At 52.2% G+C, this 15,597-nt stretch overlaps 2 protein-coding genes across 2 annotated transcripts in view; both read right to left on the bottom strand.

Annotated features, from left to right (window-relative positions):
* Nucleotides 1-15,597, bottom strand: part of LOC120226394 (bone morphogenetic protein 8B) — a 21,586-nt gene extending 5,989 nt beyond the window's left edge. The window contains exons 1-5 of the mRNA XM_039224581.1: nt 15,413-15,597; nt 14,838-14,986; nt 6,109-6,303; nt 5,258-5,337; nt 4,644-4,754 (exon numbers count right to left, since the gene is read on the bottom strand). Of these exons, the coding sequence (XP_039080512.1) occupies nt 4,644-4,754; nt 5,258-5,337; nt 6,109-6,303; nt 14,838-14,986; nt 15,413-15,444 (567 nt within the window). The 5' untranslated portion in view covers nt 15,445-15,597. The remainder of the gene's footprint in view (nt 1-4,643; nt 4,755-5,257; nt 5,338-6,108; nt 6,304-14,837; nt 14,987-15,412) is intronic.
* LOC120226392 (succinyl-CoA:3-ketoacid coenzyme A transferase 2, mitochondrial-like) lies at nt 10,679-13,162 on the bottom strand. The gene is given in 2 exon segments (XM_039224577.1): nt 10,679-11,150; nt 11,152-13,162. Coding segments are annotated over 2 exon segments (1,560 nt in total). The 5' UTR covers nt 12,418-13,162; the 3' UTR covers nt 10,679-10,856.

Here is a 15,597-nt window from a genome sequence, read left to right as displayed (position 1 = left end):
ACAAAAATTTAAAAAAATATATAATACAATAAATGATTTAGAACACCCTAGGATAGAATGAGTAGCAGGCAAGAGGAATCAGAGAATGAATCAGTGATCTGGAAGATAGAGTAGTGGAGAGTAATCAAGTTCACCAGATGTCGAGAAAAGTTCTGCAAAATGAGAAAAGACTTAAGGAACTCAGCAACATCATCAAGCATATAACATTTGCATTGTAGGGATCCCAGAATGCAAAGAAAGAGATAAGGGGGGCAGAAAATTTACTTGAGGAAATAAGGGATGAAGAAATGGAAGGAAACAGAAAGCCAGATCCAGGGGGTACAGAGATCCCCAAACAAAATCAACCCAAGGAGGTCCACACCAAGACCTATAGTAATTAAAATGATAAAAAGCAGTGATAGAGAATTTTTAAAGTAGCAAGAGGGGAAAAAAAGTTATGAACTAGGGAAACCCCACAAGGCTGTCAGCTGATTTTTCAGCAGAAACTGCAGGCCAGAACAGAGTGGTATGATATATTCAAAGAGCTGAAAGGAAAAGTTTGCAGCCATAATACTCTATCCAGCAAGACTATCATTCAGAATAAAGAAAAAGCACTTCCCTGGAAACAAGTTAAAGGAATTCATGACCACTAAACCAGCCTTACAAGAAGTGTTAAAGGGGCCTCTGAGTGGAAAGAAAAGAACCTAAGTAAAATTAAGAGAAGTAGGAAATACAAAAGCAGTAAGGGGGGAATAAAGGTGTATTTATAAAAACCAGTCAAGGGAGTCACATAATAAAAGGATTTGAGGCATGATACCATATACCTAAGTCATAATGGGGGCAGAGGAGGAGTAAAGAATGGGCTCAAACTTAAGTGACCATCAACTTCATACAGACTGCTAAATGCAGCAAATGTTATATAAAACCTAACAGTCATAAATAAAAAACTAGTAATGGATGTACAAGAATTAAAGAGACATCCAAATACATCACTAAACAAAGCCAACTAATCATGCGAGAAGAGAGCAAGGGAAGGAAGGAACAGAGAAGATCTACAAAAACAACCATAAGAGAAGTAACAAAATGGCAATACACACATACTCATCAATAATTGCTTTGAATGTAAATGGACTAAACAATCAAAAGACATAGGTTAATGGAACTGATACTTAAACAGCAGCAGTTGGAAAGACCCATCTATATGCTGCCTACATAAGAGAATCATTTCAGGTCTAAAGGCACATGCAGACTGAAAGTAAAGGGATGGAGAAGCATTTATTATGCAAAGAGGTCATGAACATAAAGTCAGGATAGCAATACTTGTATGGGACAAAATGGGCTTTAAAACAAAGACTGTAAAAGTCTGACACTATATAATCATAAATGGAACAATCCAACAAAAAGATATAACAATTGTAAATATTTATGCACCTGATGTGGGAACAACCAAACATATAAAATAGTTAATAACAAATATGAAGTAATGGATAGTAGTACAATCATAGTAGGGGACTTTAATGCCCTAGATACATCAATGGATAGATCATCCAAACAGTCAACAAGAAAACTGTCTTTGAATGACACATTTGACCAGATGGTTTTAACAAATGTATCCAGAACATTCTACTCTAAGACAGCAGAATACACATTCTTTAGAAGTACACACAGAACATTTTCCAGAATAGATCAGATGGGCCACAGAACAAGTCTCAACAAATTTTAAAAAGATTAAATCATACGATGCGTCTTTTCTGACCACAACACTGAACCCAGAAACCCACCACAAGAGAAAATGTGGAAAGAGCACAAATACATGGAGGGTAAATAACATACTACTAAACAATGAATGGGTTAGCCAAGAAATCAAAGAGAAAAAATGCATAGAAACAAATGAAAGTGGAAACACAACAGTCCCAAATCTTTGGGATGCAACAATGCTGTCCTAAGAGGGAAGTTTATAGCAATACAGAGAAGCTTACTCAAAAAGCAAAAAAGAATCTCAAATAACCCAATCTTATACTTAAAGGAGCTAGAAAAAACAAGCAAAACCAGCAGAAGGAAGGAAATAAAGATTAGAGCAGAAATAAAATAGAAACTCAAAACAAAACAAAACCAGGCTGTTTCAGTTGGTAGAGCAGGTAACTCGATTTTGGGGTTGTGAGTTTGAACCCCATATTGGGTGTAGAGATTACTTATTAAAAAAAAAAAAAAAAGATCAATGAAACCAGGAAGGAGCTTGTTCTTTGAAAAGATCAACAAAATTGATAAACATTTAGTCAGACTCAAAAAAGAAAAAAACATTTTAAAAATCAGTAATGAAAGAGGAGATATAATCAATACACAGAAATACAAATGATTATGGAAGATCACTCTGAAAATTATATGCCGACAAAGCGGATAACCTAGAAGAAATGGATAAAGTCCTAGAAACCTCTAACCTTCCAAAACTGAAGCAGGAAAAACAGAAAATTTGGACCAACAAGTTACCGGCATGAGATTGAATCAGTAATCAAAAAACTCCCAACAAACAAAAGTCCTGGACCAGATGGCTTCACAGATGGATTCTACCAAAACCATAAAAAGGAGTTATACCTATTCTTCTCAAACTATTCCAAAAAATAAAAGTGGAAGGGAATTTTCCAAATTCATTCTATGAGGTCAGCATTACCCCAATTCCAAAACCAGATTAAAAACAAAAGCCGCTACAAGAGACTACTATAGCCAATATTGCTGATGAACATAGATGTAAAAATCCTCAACAAAATAATGGCAAACTGCATCCAATATATTTAAAAAATCATTCACTATGATCAAGTGGATTTATATCCAAGATGCAACAATAGATCAATATTAGCAAATCAATCAATATAATACATCACATCAATAAGAGGATTAAAACCATATGATCATTTCAATAGATGCAGAAAAAGATTTGACAAAATACGTCTATTCACGGAAAAATAAAACCCTCAACAAAGTAGGTTTAGAGGGAACCTACCTCAACATAACAACAGCCATATATGAAAAACCCACAGCTAACGTCATAATGCTGAAGACCAGAGCTTCCCCCTGAGGTCAGGAACAAGACAAAGATGCCCACTCTCACCACTTTTATTCCACAACACAGGAAATCCTAGCTACAGCAGTCAGACAAGAAAAACAAATAAAAGGCATCCAAATCGGTAAGGAAGAAGTAGAACTTTCACTTTTTGGAGGTGATGTGACACTGTATATAGAAGTGTCACAACCTTTAAGACTCCACCAAAAACTGCTAGAATTGATAAATATAGTCATGTCACAGACTATAAAATCAATGTACAGAAATCTGTTCATTTGTATGCACTAATAATGAAGCAGTAGAAAGAGAAATTTAAGAAAGCAACCACATTTACAATTGTACCAAAAAGAATAAGACATCTAAGAATGAACCTTTTTTTAAATTTTTTTTTTCTGAGAGAGAGAGAGAGAGAGAGAGACAGCATGAGCAGGGGAGGGTCAGAGAGAGGGAGATATAGAATCCGAAACAGGCTCCGGGCTCTGAGCTGGAAGTCAGCACAGAGCCCGACACGGGGCTTGAACCCACGAACTGTGAGGTCATGACCTGAGCCAAAGTCGATGCTTAACTGACTAAGCCACCCAGGTGCCCCAACATCTAAGAATAAACTTAACCAAAGAAGGCAGAGACCGGTACTCCAAAAACTACAAAACAATGATGAAGGAAATCGAAGATAACAGACATGGAAAACTACTCAATGCTCACTGATTGGGAAAACCAATATAGGTAGAATGTCCACACTACCCAAAGCAATCTACAGATTTAATGCAATCCCTATCAAAAAGGCAAGAGCATTCTTCAGCTAGGACAATCCTAAAATTTGAATAGAGCCACAAATACCCCTAATAGCCAAAGCAGTCGTGAACAAGAAAAACAAAACTGGAAGTGCCACAATCCCAGATTTTAAATTCTACCACAGAGCTGTAATGAAACACTTAGCTATAGGCAACAGCCGTGTTCCTCATGGCAACTATTTTTCAGCATATGAAGTTACCCCAGACTCAGCACTGGTAGCCATACCTTCTGCGGAAGACGCGAAGAACTAAGGGAGCAGGAAAAAGACGACGGGGAGGTGTAGAGAAGGGGGGCCAAAGCCCAGCCCCTCACCCGGGCCACACTGTAACGCTCTCTGCGTACACCGTGCGGCAGGTGGCCGAGTGCACGTGCCCGTCACTCACTCACCCACAGGCATCTGTCCGACAGGAGGCCGAGGCCAGTGGACGCGGTGACATGTGTTCAGAGCACACGGGAACCCGGGTGGGATGCACGTGTTATGTGCGTGCTGTGTGTCTGACCAGAAGCAGGCATGTCCTGTAGACCTGGGCGCCCACATATGTACGTGAATGCCTTACACGTGCGTGTGCAGGGCACGGATCTGGGTGTGCACAAGCGGTCAGGGCAAGTCGGGTGTACGCGGGTGCAGATGCACAGGGGTCTACACAGGAGCACGGCCACACAGGCCCCAGTTCCTGTGCAGACACGGGAAGGGAACTGCGTGTGCCTGCAGGGAAGGGTGGAGAGAGCTCCCTGAGACCCGGGCAGGCGCTGCCGGCCACGTGCTGCACGAGCCCCTCCCCGTGGGTGGGGACAGGACGGACGCGGCACTGACCAGGGACTGCAGGATGGCGTGGTTGGTGGCGTTCATGCACGAGTCCAGCGGGAAGGAGCACTCCCCCTCACAGTAATAGGCTGAGTAGCCTTGGGGCGCAATGACCCAATCCTGGGGGGGGAATAGGAGAAGGTGAGCGCCGTCCAGATGCCCCCGCCTCCCGCCGAGGCCCTGAATCCGGCACGCGGCCCGAGACGACTCAGGGCTGCCCTTCCCCTCCCGCAGCCCCAGCGCCACCAGCCGACCCTAGGGTCCCCGCAGGCAGGCTCCCCCAAGGGGCCCGTCGTCCACCGGGAGAGCATCGGCAGGCAGGGCTGGGCGCGGCTCTGTCCCCTCACGTACACTGGGCATCGTCACCCCACCTGCCCCGCCGCCTGCATCTCCTAGAGCTGCGGCTCTGACGTGTTATGGCCGAGGACTCAGACCAGCCCCAGTTCCGTGGTTTTCCCCCAAAAGCACCTTCTCACTATAAAAGAAAGACCTTCTCCCTTCAGAGAATACAGAAGAACCTAATGCAGGAGAAACTTAAAATCACCCATAACTCTAGCTGCTCCCGCACATACACCTATGATCTCCGGGCGGGGCCCGTCACGTGAGGAGGAGTCAGAAATTACCAGCCAGCCGAGGTCCTGGAAGCTGACGTAGAGCTCGTGCCGCCGGCACACCTGCCGGCCGTCGGCTCCGTGCACGTCATCTGCAGGGACAGAAGCGAGGCTGTTCTGGGCTCCTGCTCCGGGCAGCTTCCGCAGGGAGCTCCCAGGGCGGGGGACACCCTACCCGGCACTTGGCGAATAAATGAATGAAGTAAAACGGACGCATTTGGTCTCATTAAGCCCAGCCTGCAGCTCTGCGGCTGCCACGGCCCAGCTCGAGAAACTTCCATGGCTCCAGGTGGCTCAGGTATAGAGTAACCCTGCGCTCAGCCCAGCCTCCCCTGACTCCCCACCTGTGCCCCCCAGTGCTTCAGTAAACAGCCCAGGGGACCCTGGGCCATCAGGTGGCTCCTCCTTTTCTGCACTGACCTCACCCCGCCTCTCCTGCCACCCCGCTCCACGGGACCGAGTGGCTCACAGAGGCCACAGGGCAGACTCCCCGTGGAGGAAAGGGGGGCAGCAGGGCAGGGCCGGCCCGCTCCTGATCCTGAGGGGCTCAGTCTGGTGGGGAGCCTTCCCATAAACAATCGTGCATCCTGCAGGGTCCCCAGGGGCTGTGCTGCCTGGAGGAAGGGGCACCTGATTCTGAGGGAGACTTCTGGAAAAAGCCCTGGGGAGCCAGGGGAGGGCCCAGAAAGCACTTCCGGGCGTCAGGGACGGACAGGGCAGAGGCTTGGGGGCTGCAGGCGGATGGCAGAGGCCGGTCCACAGGGCAGTGCCAGGGTGGGGGGTGACCCCCCGGCCTGAGCCTACTGAGGGCCCTGAGGGTTCTGTCCCCTCCAAGGTGGCTCCCGGCCCACCCCGGGCCTCACCAAAGATCCCCGGGAGTTTGTTCGCGTGTGGCAGCTCGTTGGTTTTCTTGGGCGGCCTCCTCTTCAGGGGCCTCGCTGCCCGAGGGGCTCGGCCGGGACCGGGGCTCGCCCTGAAAAAAGTGACCAGGAAAGGCTGCTTGGAGCGCGGCGCCCGTCGCCCCAGCAGGCCGGCCAGGCCAGGATCCACGCTGCGCCCTGAGACGGAGAGAGGAGAGAGGGCGGTCACTCGAGGGCAGGGGCCGTGCACGCGGGGCTGCGGGGACCCTCCTGCCGGGGCCTGCAGGGGCCCGGGGGCGCGGAGGCAGAGGGCCTCAGTTTCCTCGTCCAGAGACCGGAGTCCCAGGTCGAGGAAGACGGGGGGTGGGGCCTCGAGAACACAGGGTCATTGCTCGTGATAACGGTGAACACTGCCGTCTGGGAAGCACTTTACAGGTTTGGAGTTAGTTCACACGCGCGACCCCATGCGTCTCCAGTCCCCCTGGACCTCAGGCTGCACTGAGAGACTTCAGAGCCACCTGCTGGGGGCTTGCAGTAGCGCGGTTCCCACCTCCGTGTGACGCTCCGCGTTCTCCGTCCACCCCACACGCTCTGGGGCTGGGGATGGACTTCAGACCTGACAGATCGGAGCAGCCGCCAGGACGCAGCTGGGGCTCGCTCTGGCCAGCACGGCCACGAGCAGGGCACTAACTGTCCCCCGATGTCCACAAATGAGACCCCGGGCTCAGCCGGGCAGAGACATCTGGCCAAAGTCCTGGAGCGGGGGTTCGGTCCTGCCCCAAGTTCTTATCCATTTAAGGTCCTACTCCCGGGTTTGTGGGTTAAAAAAGGGAGAAAAGGCTGTGGGCGGGGACATGATGGGGACCTCTGGCTAGGAAGAGGGACACCCAGGCAAATGGGATTTGACCCCACAGCTGCTTAGAGACGAGGATGCCCTGAGAAACACACTCATGATCCCTGAAACTGTCGACTCCACCAATAAAACCAACTTCCTGTACCTCTTTGTATTTCCAAATGACCTCTTGATTTCTTAATTGTCAAAGTAGTACAAATACAATTTGTAGTACACAATAGCAACTGTAAGGTAACCTTTGGGGAAAAATATCACTCAGAAACCTCTGCCTGACCCCAACACATCATTTTCATTTTTCTGGAATATTTTCTTGTCAAGTGAACTGTTACACAATGGTGACCTTAACAAAGAAGTCTGTAAGTTTTCCAACTTTTTCATACAAATATGTTCATTGCTGTTAAAAGGTCTCCACTATGGATGTTTCAAAATTCCTTTGAGAAAATATGCCATAATATTTAGAGATTAGCTTAACTTTAGACATTTAGGTTATTTCCTGGCTTTCATTAAAAGACGAAAAAGTGATAGACCTCTTCATTTTCATTTCCCATGGAATTTCCTTAAACTAAACAACAGGAGTGGAGCCTGGGTGGCTCAGTCAGTTAAGTGTATGCCTCGGCTAAAATTATGATCTCTCAGTCTGAGTTTGAGACCTGAGTCGGGCTCTGTGCTGACAGCTCAGAGCCTGGAGCCTGCTTTGGATTCTGAGTCTCCCTCTCTCTGTCCTACCCCTGCTTATGCTGTCTCTCAAAAATGAATAAGCGTTAAAAATTTTTTTTTAACTAAATGACAGGAGGTGATTACTAATGGATTTTTATGGTTCTTTTATTTTTAGTATTTATTTTTGAGAGAAATAGAGACAGAGCTCAAGCAGGGGAGGGGCAGAGAAAGGAGACACAGAATCCGAACAGGTTCCAGGCTCCGAGCTTTCAGCACAGAGCCCAGTGTGGGGCTCGAACTCACAAAGTGCGAAATCATGACCTGAGCTGAAGCTGGTCGCTTAACTATCTGAACCACCCAGATGCCCCTATGGTTCTTAAAACACACTGCGAACTGTTCAGCTTCCATGTACGTCACCTCAGTGTTGCCCCCCTGACACACACACACACACACACACACACACACAGAGGCACACATATGTATGTATCTATGACAACACACAAGCATCTATTTTACAGGATACAGACATACACATACACAGAGACATATGTCTGTTCCATTAGCAGGTGTCCTGATTCTCTGTGAAACCTCGCACAGGACACGGCCTATCCCACCCATAGTCCTGCTCAGCTGGCAACGGTCAGCCCTTAAACTGCTGGGCTCTAGACCGGGGGCCCTGGGCCAAGTTGCTTGACCTAATCAATCCAGAGACTAAACTTTGAACTATGACATCACCTGCCACAACCAAATGCACCGGACACGTTAGAGGCACCAGTCGGGAACGATCCTACTGGGACAGGAGGGTGTCAGCTGCAGGGGCTGACACTGGAAGGAGCCCATAGAGAAGCTATTTGGGAGTGTTTGGGTCACGGCAAGTCAGTCACGAGGAAGCAGCAGAACCATGAGGACACAGAGCCACAAGACCCATACAAGCCCTGTGAGCAGAGGAGAAAGGCCAGGGAGGCCACCGGGAGGCAATGAGTGGACCGGAGCACGAGGGCGACTGCCATCAGCGTGGCACTGGAGTGGAACTCCATGACCTTGGGCCGGGAAGCCCTCCAGGCCTGTGTGTGTTCTGTCCCTGTTCCCTGGAGAGAGCTGTCCATTGAGGGGTCAGGGAGGGCGATCTGTTCCGAGGCTGTGTTCAGTATTTGCTTTTCTTTGTGCACCCGTCTCGTCAGGGATCTTACTGGGGTCTCCCGCAGGGAAGGCCTGGGCTGTCTAGGTGGTAGGCCCCTAGGCTGCCCAGCTCTGGAAGGCTCCTTTCTAGGAAGGCAGAGGTGGGAGCCTCAGGGGGCCAGGGGCCCTGCCTCTACACCTGACTTTGTGGGGGTTCTGGCAGGCACGCTGTCCCCTTGGCAGTTGATGGGGTGTGTATCATCGTGCCATGAGATGTGGGCCACACCGGGCCCTTTCCGCTTAGGCCTGGATGGAAGATGCCACGTGGCATCTGGGCCATGGGGCGGGGGTGACCTTTAGCCTCATCCCACTTCTCAGTCTGTTCCATCTGGGCCCGGATGTCTTGGCAGCTCACCTGCCCCATCCTGTCCTAGAGCAGATGGTCAAGCCCTAATAAACTCCCCTCCCCAGCTGTGCCAGGCCAAGCTCACTCCCACCTCTCTCCAAGGCCTCGTTGTGCTCTGGACACTACCTGACTCTTCTGCAAAGATCCTGACCCACCTAGGCCCGTGGTCATGGCCATGACCCTGGTGCCATGCTGCAGGAGAATTGGGGCACCTGGTTGAAACCTTTGGAGGGAATCCTAGCTGTGGACCAGGTCTGCATTGGCCCTTTTGCCTAAGTTACTCAATCACATGAGAACAAGGAACTCAATCCTTCTCCTCCTTTCTACCATTGTACACACCTCTCACTGTCTGCTCCTGGAAACTTCTGCCTGTTCCACGCTGCTGCTAGAAACCTGACACCCAGGGCAGATCAAGTCCCCTCTCCAGAAACCCCAAAAAGTTCCCCACTATCCGTCCACTTGATGACCTTCCATTCCACCCCCAAACTGGTCATGGTCCGTGGCCTTTTACCCTGGCCCCAGACCATCCCCTCAGCAAGCAGTGTCCCCATCCCTCCAATCCGGGATGTGGCACTTCCTTCAGGGAGAGGCCTCTCTGCAAGGCCTTCCTTCACCAGCTAGAATTTACCGTTCTTACCCACATGCTCCCAACGGCTGTGTGCACCCTGAGAATGACACTGAGAAAGCACATGCTCCTTGTCAGGTTTTGCTTTTAACATCATACGCATGCACATATTTGGACACGTACATATTTAGAGACGCACATGGGTGTGCAGGCACGTGTGCACACACACATGCACATGAACTGAACTCTCATTTTGTTCCTTGAAGACTTCGAGACTGTGGGTTCACCATGAAAACCTCACAGCCCCTCCTGGGTTACAAGGGAGTAGTGACAACAGTCCGGACTGGGGCTCCAAGATGGAGAGGAAGGGTCTGAGTGCCCTGGATGACACAGAAACCCCACAACTGAAGATGAGAAGACTCTGAAGTCCATCTCAGGTTTCTAGAATGCCTCCCACCACAAGCTGCTGCCTTTGGCAATATACAAGTGCACTGTGTATGTACAGAGAACTCTCCCTGGCCTGTCACTGCCCTTACCAGTGCTCTGGCCATGTTCCAGAGACATCTACTTAGCCATGAGGAAGAGGATGTGCAGGGAGGAAGACCTGAGGCTACAGGGAAAGACAATTTAGCGGCAACATGAAAGGCCCCAGACGAAAAGTCAGAGGGGCTGAAGGAAGACAATCTCATGCAGAGACCACGGTGTTCATGCCTGCCTATTTTTCACAGTGCTGACAAAGTGGGCCCCTGGGAATACGGGAGTGGTTACTCCTTCCTCATCATTTCCCCCACCCCCAATTCGTGGCTCATTCACCATAGAAGGCCCCTCAATGAAAGCCTTCCTGTGGGATCATCTGAGGCGCAGGAATTTAATGTAACCATCACGGTGAGGAGGGCATCTGAGTGCCTGACGACAGAACCAGTTCTATCTCGGGACTCACAGAACATACAAGAGAAATACCTATGTTCTCTTCTTGTTTTTAATTAAAGCCATATTCCTCTTGAGAGAACAGTCTGGTGGTGGTATCCGAGTCTGAGATGCCAGGAGAGTTGGTCGAACAAATGGACAGACGTGATGACGCCCTCCCTGGGTGAGATCACAGCAGGTGAAAATGAAACCCACCTTCTATGACCAGGGCTTCCTTCCCCAGGTCAGGCTGTCACCTGCTGCATGGGTCTGAGGTTCGGTGACACGGCAAAGGGGCTGCCTGTGCTCTTTCTGACGTCGTCCACGGTCAACCCGTCCCAGAGCTCGATGAGCATCAGACCTTTCTTCTTGTGCACGTCAAACACGGCCCTGTCGGTGATGATGCGATCCACACAGCGCTTCCCGGTCAGCGGCATGGTGCACTTCTCCAAGATTTTGGGTTCGTTGGCCTTGGTGCAATGTTCCATGGTGACCACCACTCTGGTCTTGGGACTGGACACCAAATCCATGGCACCCCCCCATGCCTTTCACCTTCTTCCCGGGTATCATCCAGTTGGCCAGGTCACCGTATCTGGAGACCTGCATGGCCCCCAGCATGGTGAGGTGCAGGTGCCCCCCTCGAATCATGGCGAACGAGTCATCGCTGGAGAAAAAACAACCCCCGGGGAAAACAGTGACTGTCTGCTTGCCCGCATTGATGAGATCTGCATCTGCCTCATGTTTTGATGGAAACGGACCCAAGCCCAGGATCCCATTTTCACTGTGAAGATGAACAGTTATGCCTGGGCTGATGTAGTTGCTGGCCAGAAGCGGGATGCCTATGCCCAGATTGACATACATGCCTTCTTCAAATTCAAGAGCTGCCCGTTTGATGATTCGGGCCCTGATGTCATCTGCATAGTTGGCTTTTTTATCTTCCTCCTTTCTGAGGGTTAGATGCTCAATTCTTTTCTCATATTTTTCTCCCTGGATTACACGGTCGACATAAATGTTAGGAACGTGAATGTCTTCCGGGGCAAAGGTCCCCACGTCCACAATTTCTTCCACCTCCACCACGGAGGTTTCCGCAGCTTTGCACATGGGCACATTGAAATTCCTGGCGCTTTTCCTGAAGATGACGTTTCCTGCGCGGTCGGCCTTCCACCCTTTCACCAAAGCAAAATCGGCGGTGATGGCCTGCTCCAGAAGGTAGTGGTGCCCCTGAAACTCCCTCACCTCTCGGGGCTGGCTCATGATGGCGATGTGGCCGTCGGGTGCATACCTGATGGGGGCGCCTCCCTCCTGCACCAGGGTCCCGTAGGCCGTGGGCGTGTAGAACGCGGGTACCCCGGCGCCCCCGGCGCGGATGCGCTCGGCCAGGGTGCCCTGGGGGGTCAGCTCCAGCTCCAGCTCGCCTGCCAGGTACTGGCTCTCGCACAGCGCGTTCTCCCCCACATACGAGCAGATGATGCGGGTGATCTGCTTGGTTTCCAGTAACAGGCCCAGCCCGAAGTCGTCCACGCCCACGTTGCTGCTGACCACGGTCAGGTCTTTGACGCGCGTCCGGAGCAGCGCCTTTATCAGGTTCTCTGGAATCCCGCAGAGCCCGAAGCCACCAATCATGATCTTGGCCCTGTCCTTGATGTCTTTGACGGCCTCCACGGGATCCGCGTAGAATTTAGCGCGGGCGCGAGCGCTGGTGGCCAAGCCGCGCTCGCCGCCCTTCGCCTCTGCCAGCGCGGGCCCCGAGCGGCCAGCGGGGACGCCGCGCCCGAGCACCAGCGCGAGCCTCCGAAGGGCCGCCATCGTGCGCCCCTGATCTGGCCCGGACTAGCGGGGGACAGGCCAATGCCTTCGCCGAGACCACTGCATCACAGAGCAGGGAGGGTGCGCGGGGCGGTGACGCTCAGACAGGGTAGCCCCTGCGCCCCGGGCCCCTTCCCGCTCCGAGCAGCTCCAGACCCTGTGTCCCCATGGGCCCCTCCCCGCTCTGGACCGTGCGTTCCCACGGACCCCTCCTCACTCCGAGGGGCTCCGAACCCTAAGTCCCCACGCGGAGGCAGCTGCGTTCCTGAGGAGAAGACGCGACCTTGAGTTCTTGGGGTTGGCGGAAGGCCGCCCATGTCCAGGGCAAAGCCCTGAGGGCAAGGGAGGTCCACCGCATGGCCCCTTCTGGGCAGACCTCTCCCTGTTGGAGACCCCTCAGCTCTGGGCGATTACCTTCCTTCTCCACCACCCCCTTCCCGGGTGACCTGCTCCAGTCCCCTGGCCTGCAGGCAGCACTCCCCACACCTGCGCCCCCTGTCCTGGATGATGTGTCATCTGAACATCTACCAGGGCTCCCAATGACCTGCCTCAGACCTGCCCCTCCTCCTCTTTGACTCAGGAAAACGTCTACTAAAAACGGCCCCTGACTCCACGTTTTCCATGATTCCTCCGCTACCCACTTTTCTCCATTTCTGCTGCCACCAACAAGCCCCTCTCCACTCTCACCTCCACGCTGGGTGGCTCCTGGGCCTCTCTGGCTGCACTCTTGCCCCCGCACACTGCCCTCCCTGCTGACGTCAGGGGTCGGCGGTGTTGCTACATACCGATAAAGTTTTCATGTTATCATAGTTGAGGTTTAAGGAAAAACCGCTCAGAAAGCCCAGGGTTCCCAGATACTCAGAGCCAGTTCCCCCGGAAAATAGTAAGTTAATTTACTGCCGTGCATTTCTCACAACTAATGAACCAATACTGGTGTCTTATGATAAATTAACACGATCTATTTGGATCTCACCAGATTCCCCAACGTCCTCTTTCTCTTCCAGGGTCCCAGCCAGGGTCCCAGCCAGGGTCCCAGCCAGGGTCCCACGCAGCAGGCAGCTGTTACAGCTGCTCAGGCTCCTCCGGGCTCTCACAATACCTCAGACTTCCTTCGTAATGATGCTGGTTTGGAGAAGTACCTGACAGGCACCCTGTAGTATGTTCTTCAGTCTCTGTTTTCTGAGTTTTTCTCATGGTTAGATGGGGTGGCAGGGTTTGGGGGGAAGAGCACAAGATGAAGGGCCCTTCCCATCCCTTCATGTCAAGGGGACACGGGGTGTACATGACATTCACATGAACCTGGATCACCTGCCGAGGCAGCACCGTCAGCTTTCTCCTCTGTGACTTACTTCCCCCACCCCGTCCCGGCTGTACTTTTGGGAAGCAAGTCACTAAGTGTTGTCCTGCTGAGGGCTACAGTGATGTCCTCCTTGTGGGGGGCGGGGGGGGCGGGCCTCAGAGGGCTCTTCTCTACAAACCTGAATCAAACCCTGCCATCTTCCATTGATGTGAAACACAGTGAGCCACCCTCCATGCTCCTGCACCAGGCCCTGGTTTACCCACGGCGTGCCCTGGGCGCCTGGCTGGCTCAGTTGGAAGAGCATGTGACTCTTACTCTCAGGGCTGTGAGTTCGAGCCCCACGTTGGTTACAGACATTACTTAAAAATTTAGGGGGGCCTGGGTGGTTCAGTCAGTTAAGCGTCCAGGTTTGGCTCAGGTCATGATCTCTCAGTTCATGAGCTTGAGCCCCACATCGGGCTCTCTGTTATCAGTGCAGAGCCTCCTTTGGATCCTTTGTCCCCCTCTGTGTCTCTCCCCAGCTCACACACTCTCTCTCAAAAATAAACAAACATTAAAAAAGTAAGTACAATTAAAAAAAAAAAAAAAAAAAAGGAATGTGCTCTGCCAGCTCTCAGTCTCCTCTCCCATCTGGCCCTGGGCCCCCCTGCTCTGGCCACGGCCGCCCCTTCCTGCAGCTCAGACACATCAATCTTGTGCCCACCTTCGGCCTCTCCATCCCCACCTCCTGCCATAAAGTAGGCTCTTCTCCAGATACCTATGGATGAATGAAGGTGTGATCCTCATTCTACAGATGAGGAAAGTGAAGCTTGGAAGGTCAGTATCCTGCAAGGTCACCGAGTTAGAGCGCTGCAAGGGCTGGGATTCAAACCCAGGCCTGTCTGATCAAGTCTGAGGGTGTCACCACTTCCCCTCGTCCCCTGCCCAGTAGGGGAGCTCCCAACCTGCACGGCTGCTCTTGGGGAGCAGCTCAAGTGTGGGTTCCGCACAAGGAGAGGAGAGAGAGCACCGTGGTAGGGGGCCCCCTGCTGAGGCAACCTCGCCCCTGCACCCGTTGACCCCCACGGAGGAGCAGCCGGAGGAGCCCCCGGGGAAGGTCCACTGCCCCCCTGAGCCTCACCATCGTCTGTTTCCACATAGAGGCGGAGCCCCAGGTCCTTGTTCCGGCTCAACAGCCAGCGGTCACTGGCTGCTGTCACGTCCAACACCAGCCAGCCCTCGTCCCCAGCTCGGAGCGTCTGAAGATCCAAAAACAACAAGTCAGACTCCCTGTGGACACGAAAGAACAATTAACCGAGGGCTGGCACAGCTGCCTCTGTGCTTCTAGCGCCCGCCTGCGGACCGGGAGTGGGGCGCCCACCCTGCCTGCCTCGGGACGGGTGCCTCACTCGCCTCATCGCGCTGCCTCTGCCCCACAGGTGGTGTTGCGCCCACGCAGGGATGTGGAGACTGAGGCTCGGGAGCTCAGGGACCCGCCCAAGGTTGCGGCCAGGACTGCAGGGTGGGGACTCGCAGCAGGACTGGCTCTGGGTCTCTGCCCGCAGTGACATGGGGCCTCGGGCCAAGAATCTTTCTGTCTCTGAGGGTGTGCTCCCCAGGGAGCTCCCCTTCTGACCTCTGGGACATGTCCCCTCCAAGGCTGGGCCAGACACACCGACGGAGGCTGGACCGGGAGGCGGGGCGTGGGGCAGGCACCTGTTGGACTGCTCCCTGACCACCTCGAACATGCTGACGTGCAGGGTCCCGTTGAGCAGGTGGGTGCTGGCCAGCTTGTAAATCCGGAATTCGGCAGCTGTGACCGCCTCGCCCTCTGGGATCTGGGTCAGGTCGAAGCGGAACTCCTTCCAGTGGGGCTCCTGGTGGCCCAGGGAACGGTCACG

This window comes from Hyaena hyaena, unplaced genomic scaffold (assembly GCF_003009895.1).
Source record: "Hyaena hyaena isolate Hyena2069 unplaced genomic scaffold, ASM300989v1 scaffold_1681, whole genome shotgun sequence".
Classification (NCBI taxonomy): domain Eukaryota; kingdom Metazoa; phylum Chordata; class Mammalia; order Carnivora; family Hyaenidae; genus Hyaena; species Hyaena hyaena.
The sequence above is the reverse complement of the archived record's forward strand: the minus strand, read 5'-3'. Positions and strand labels throughout refer to the sequence as shown.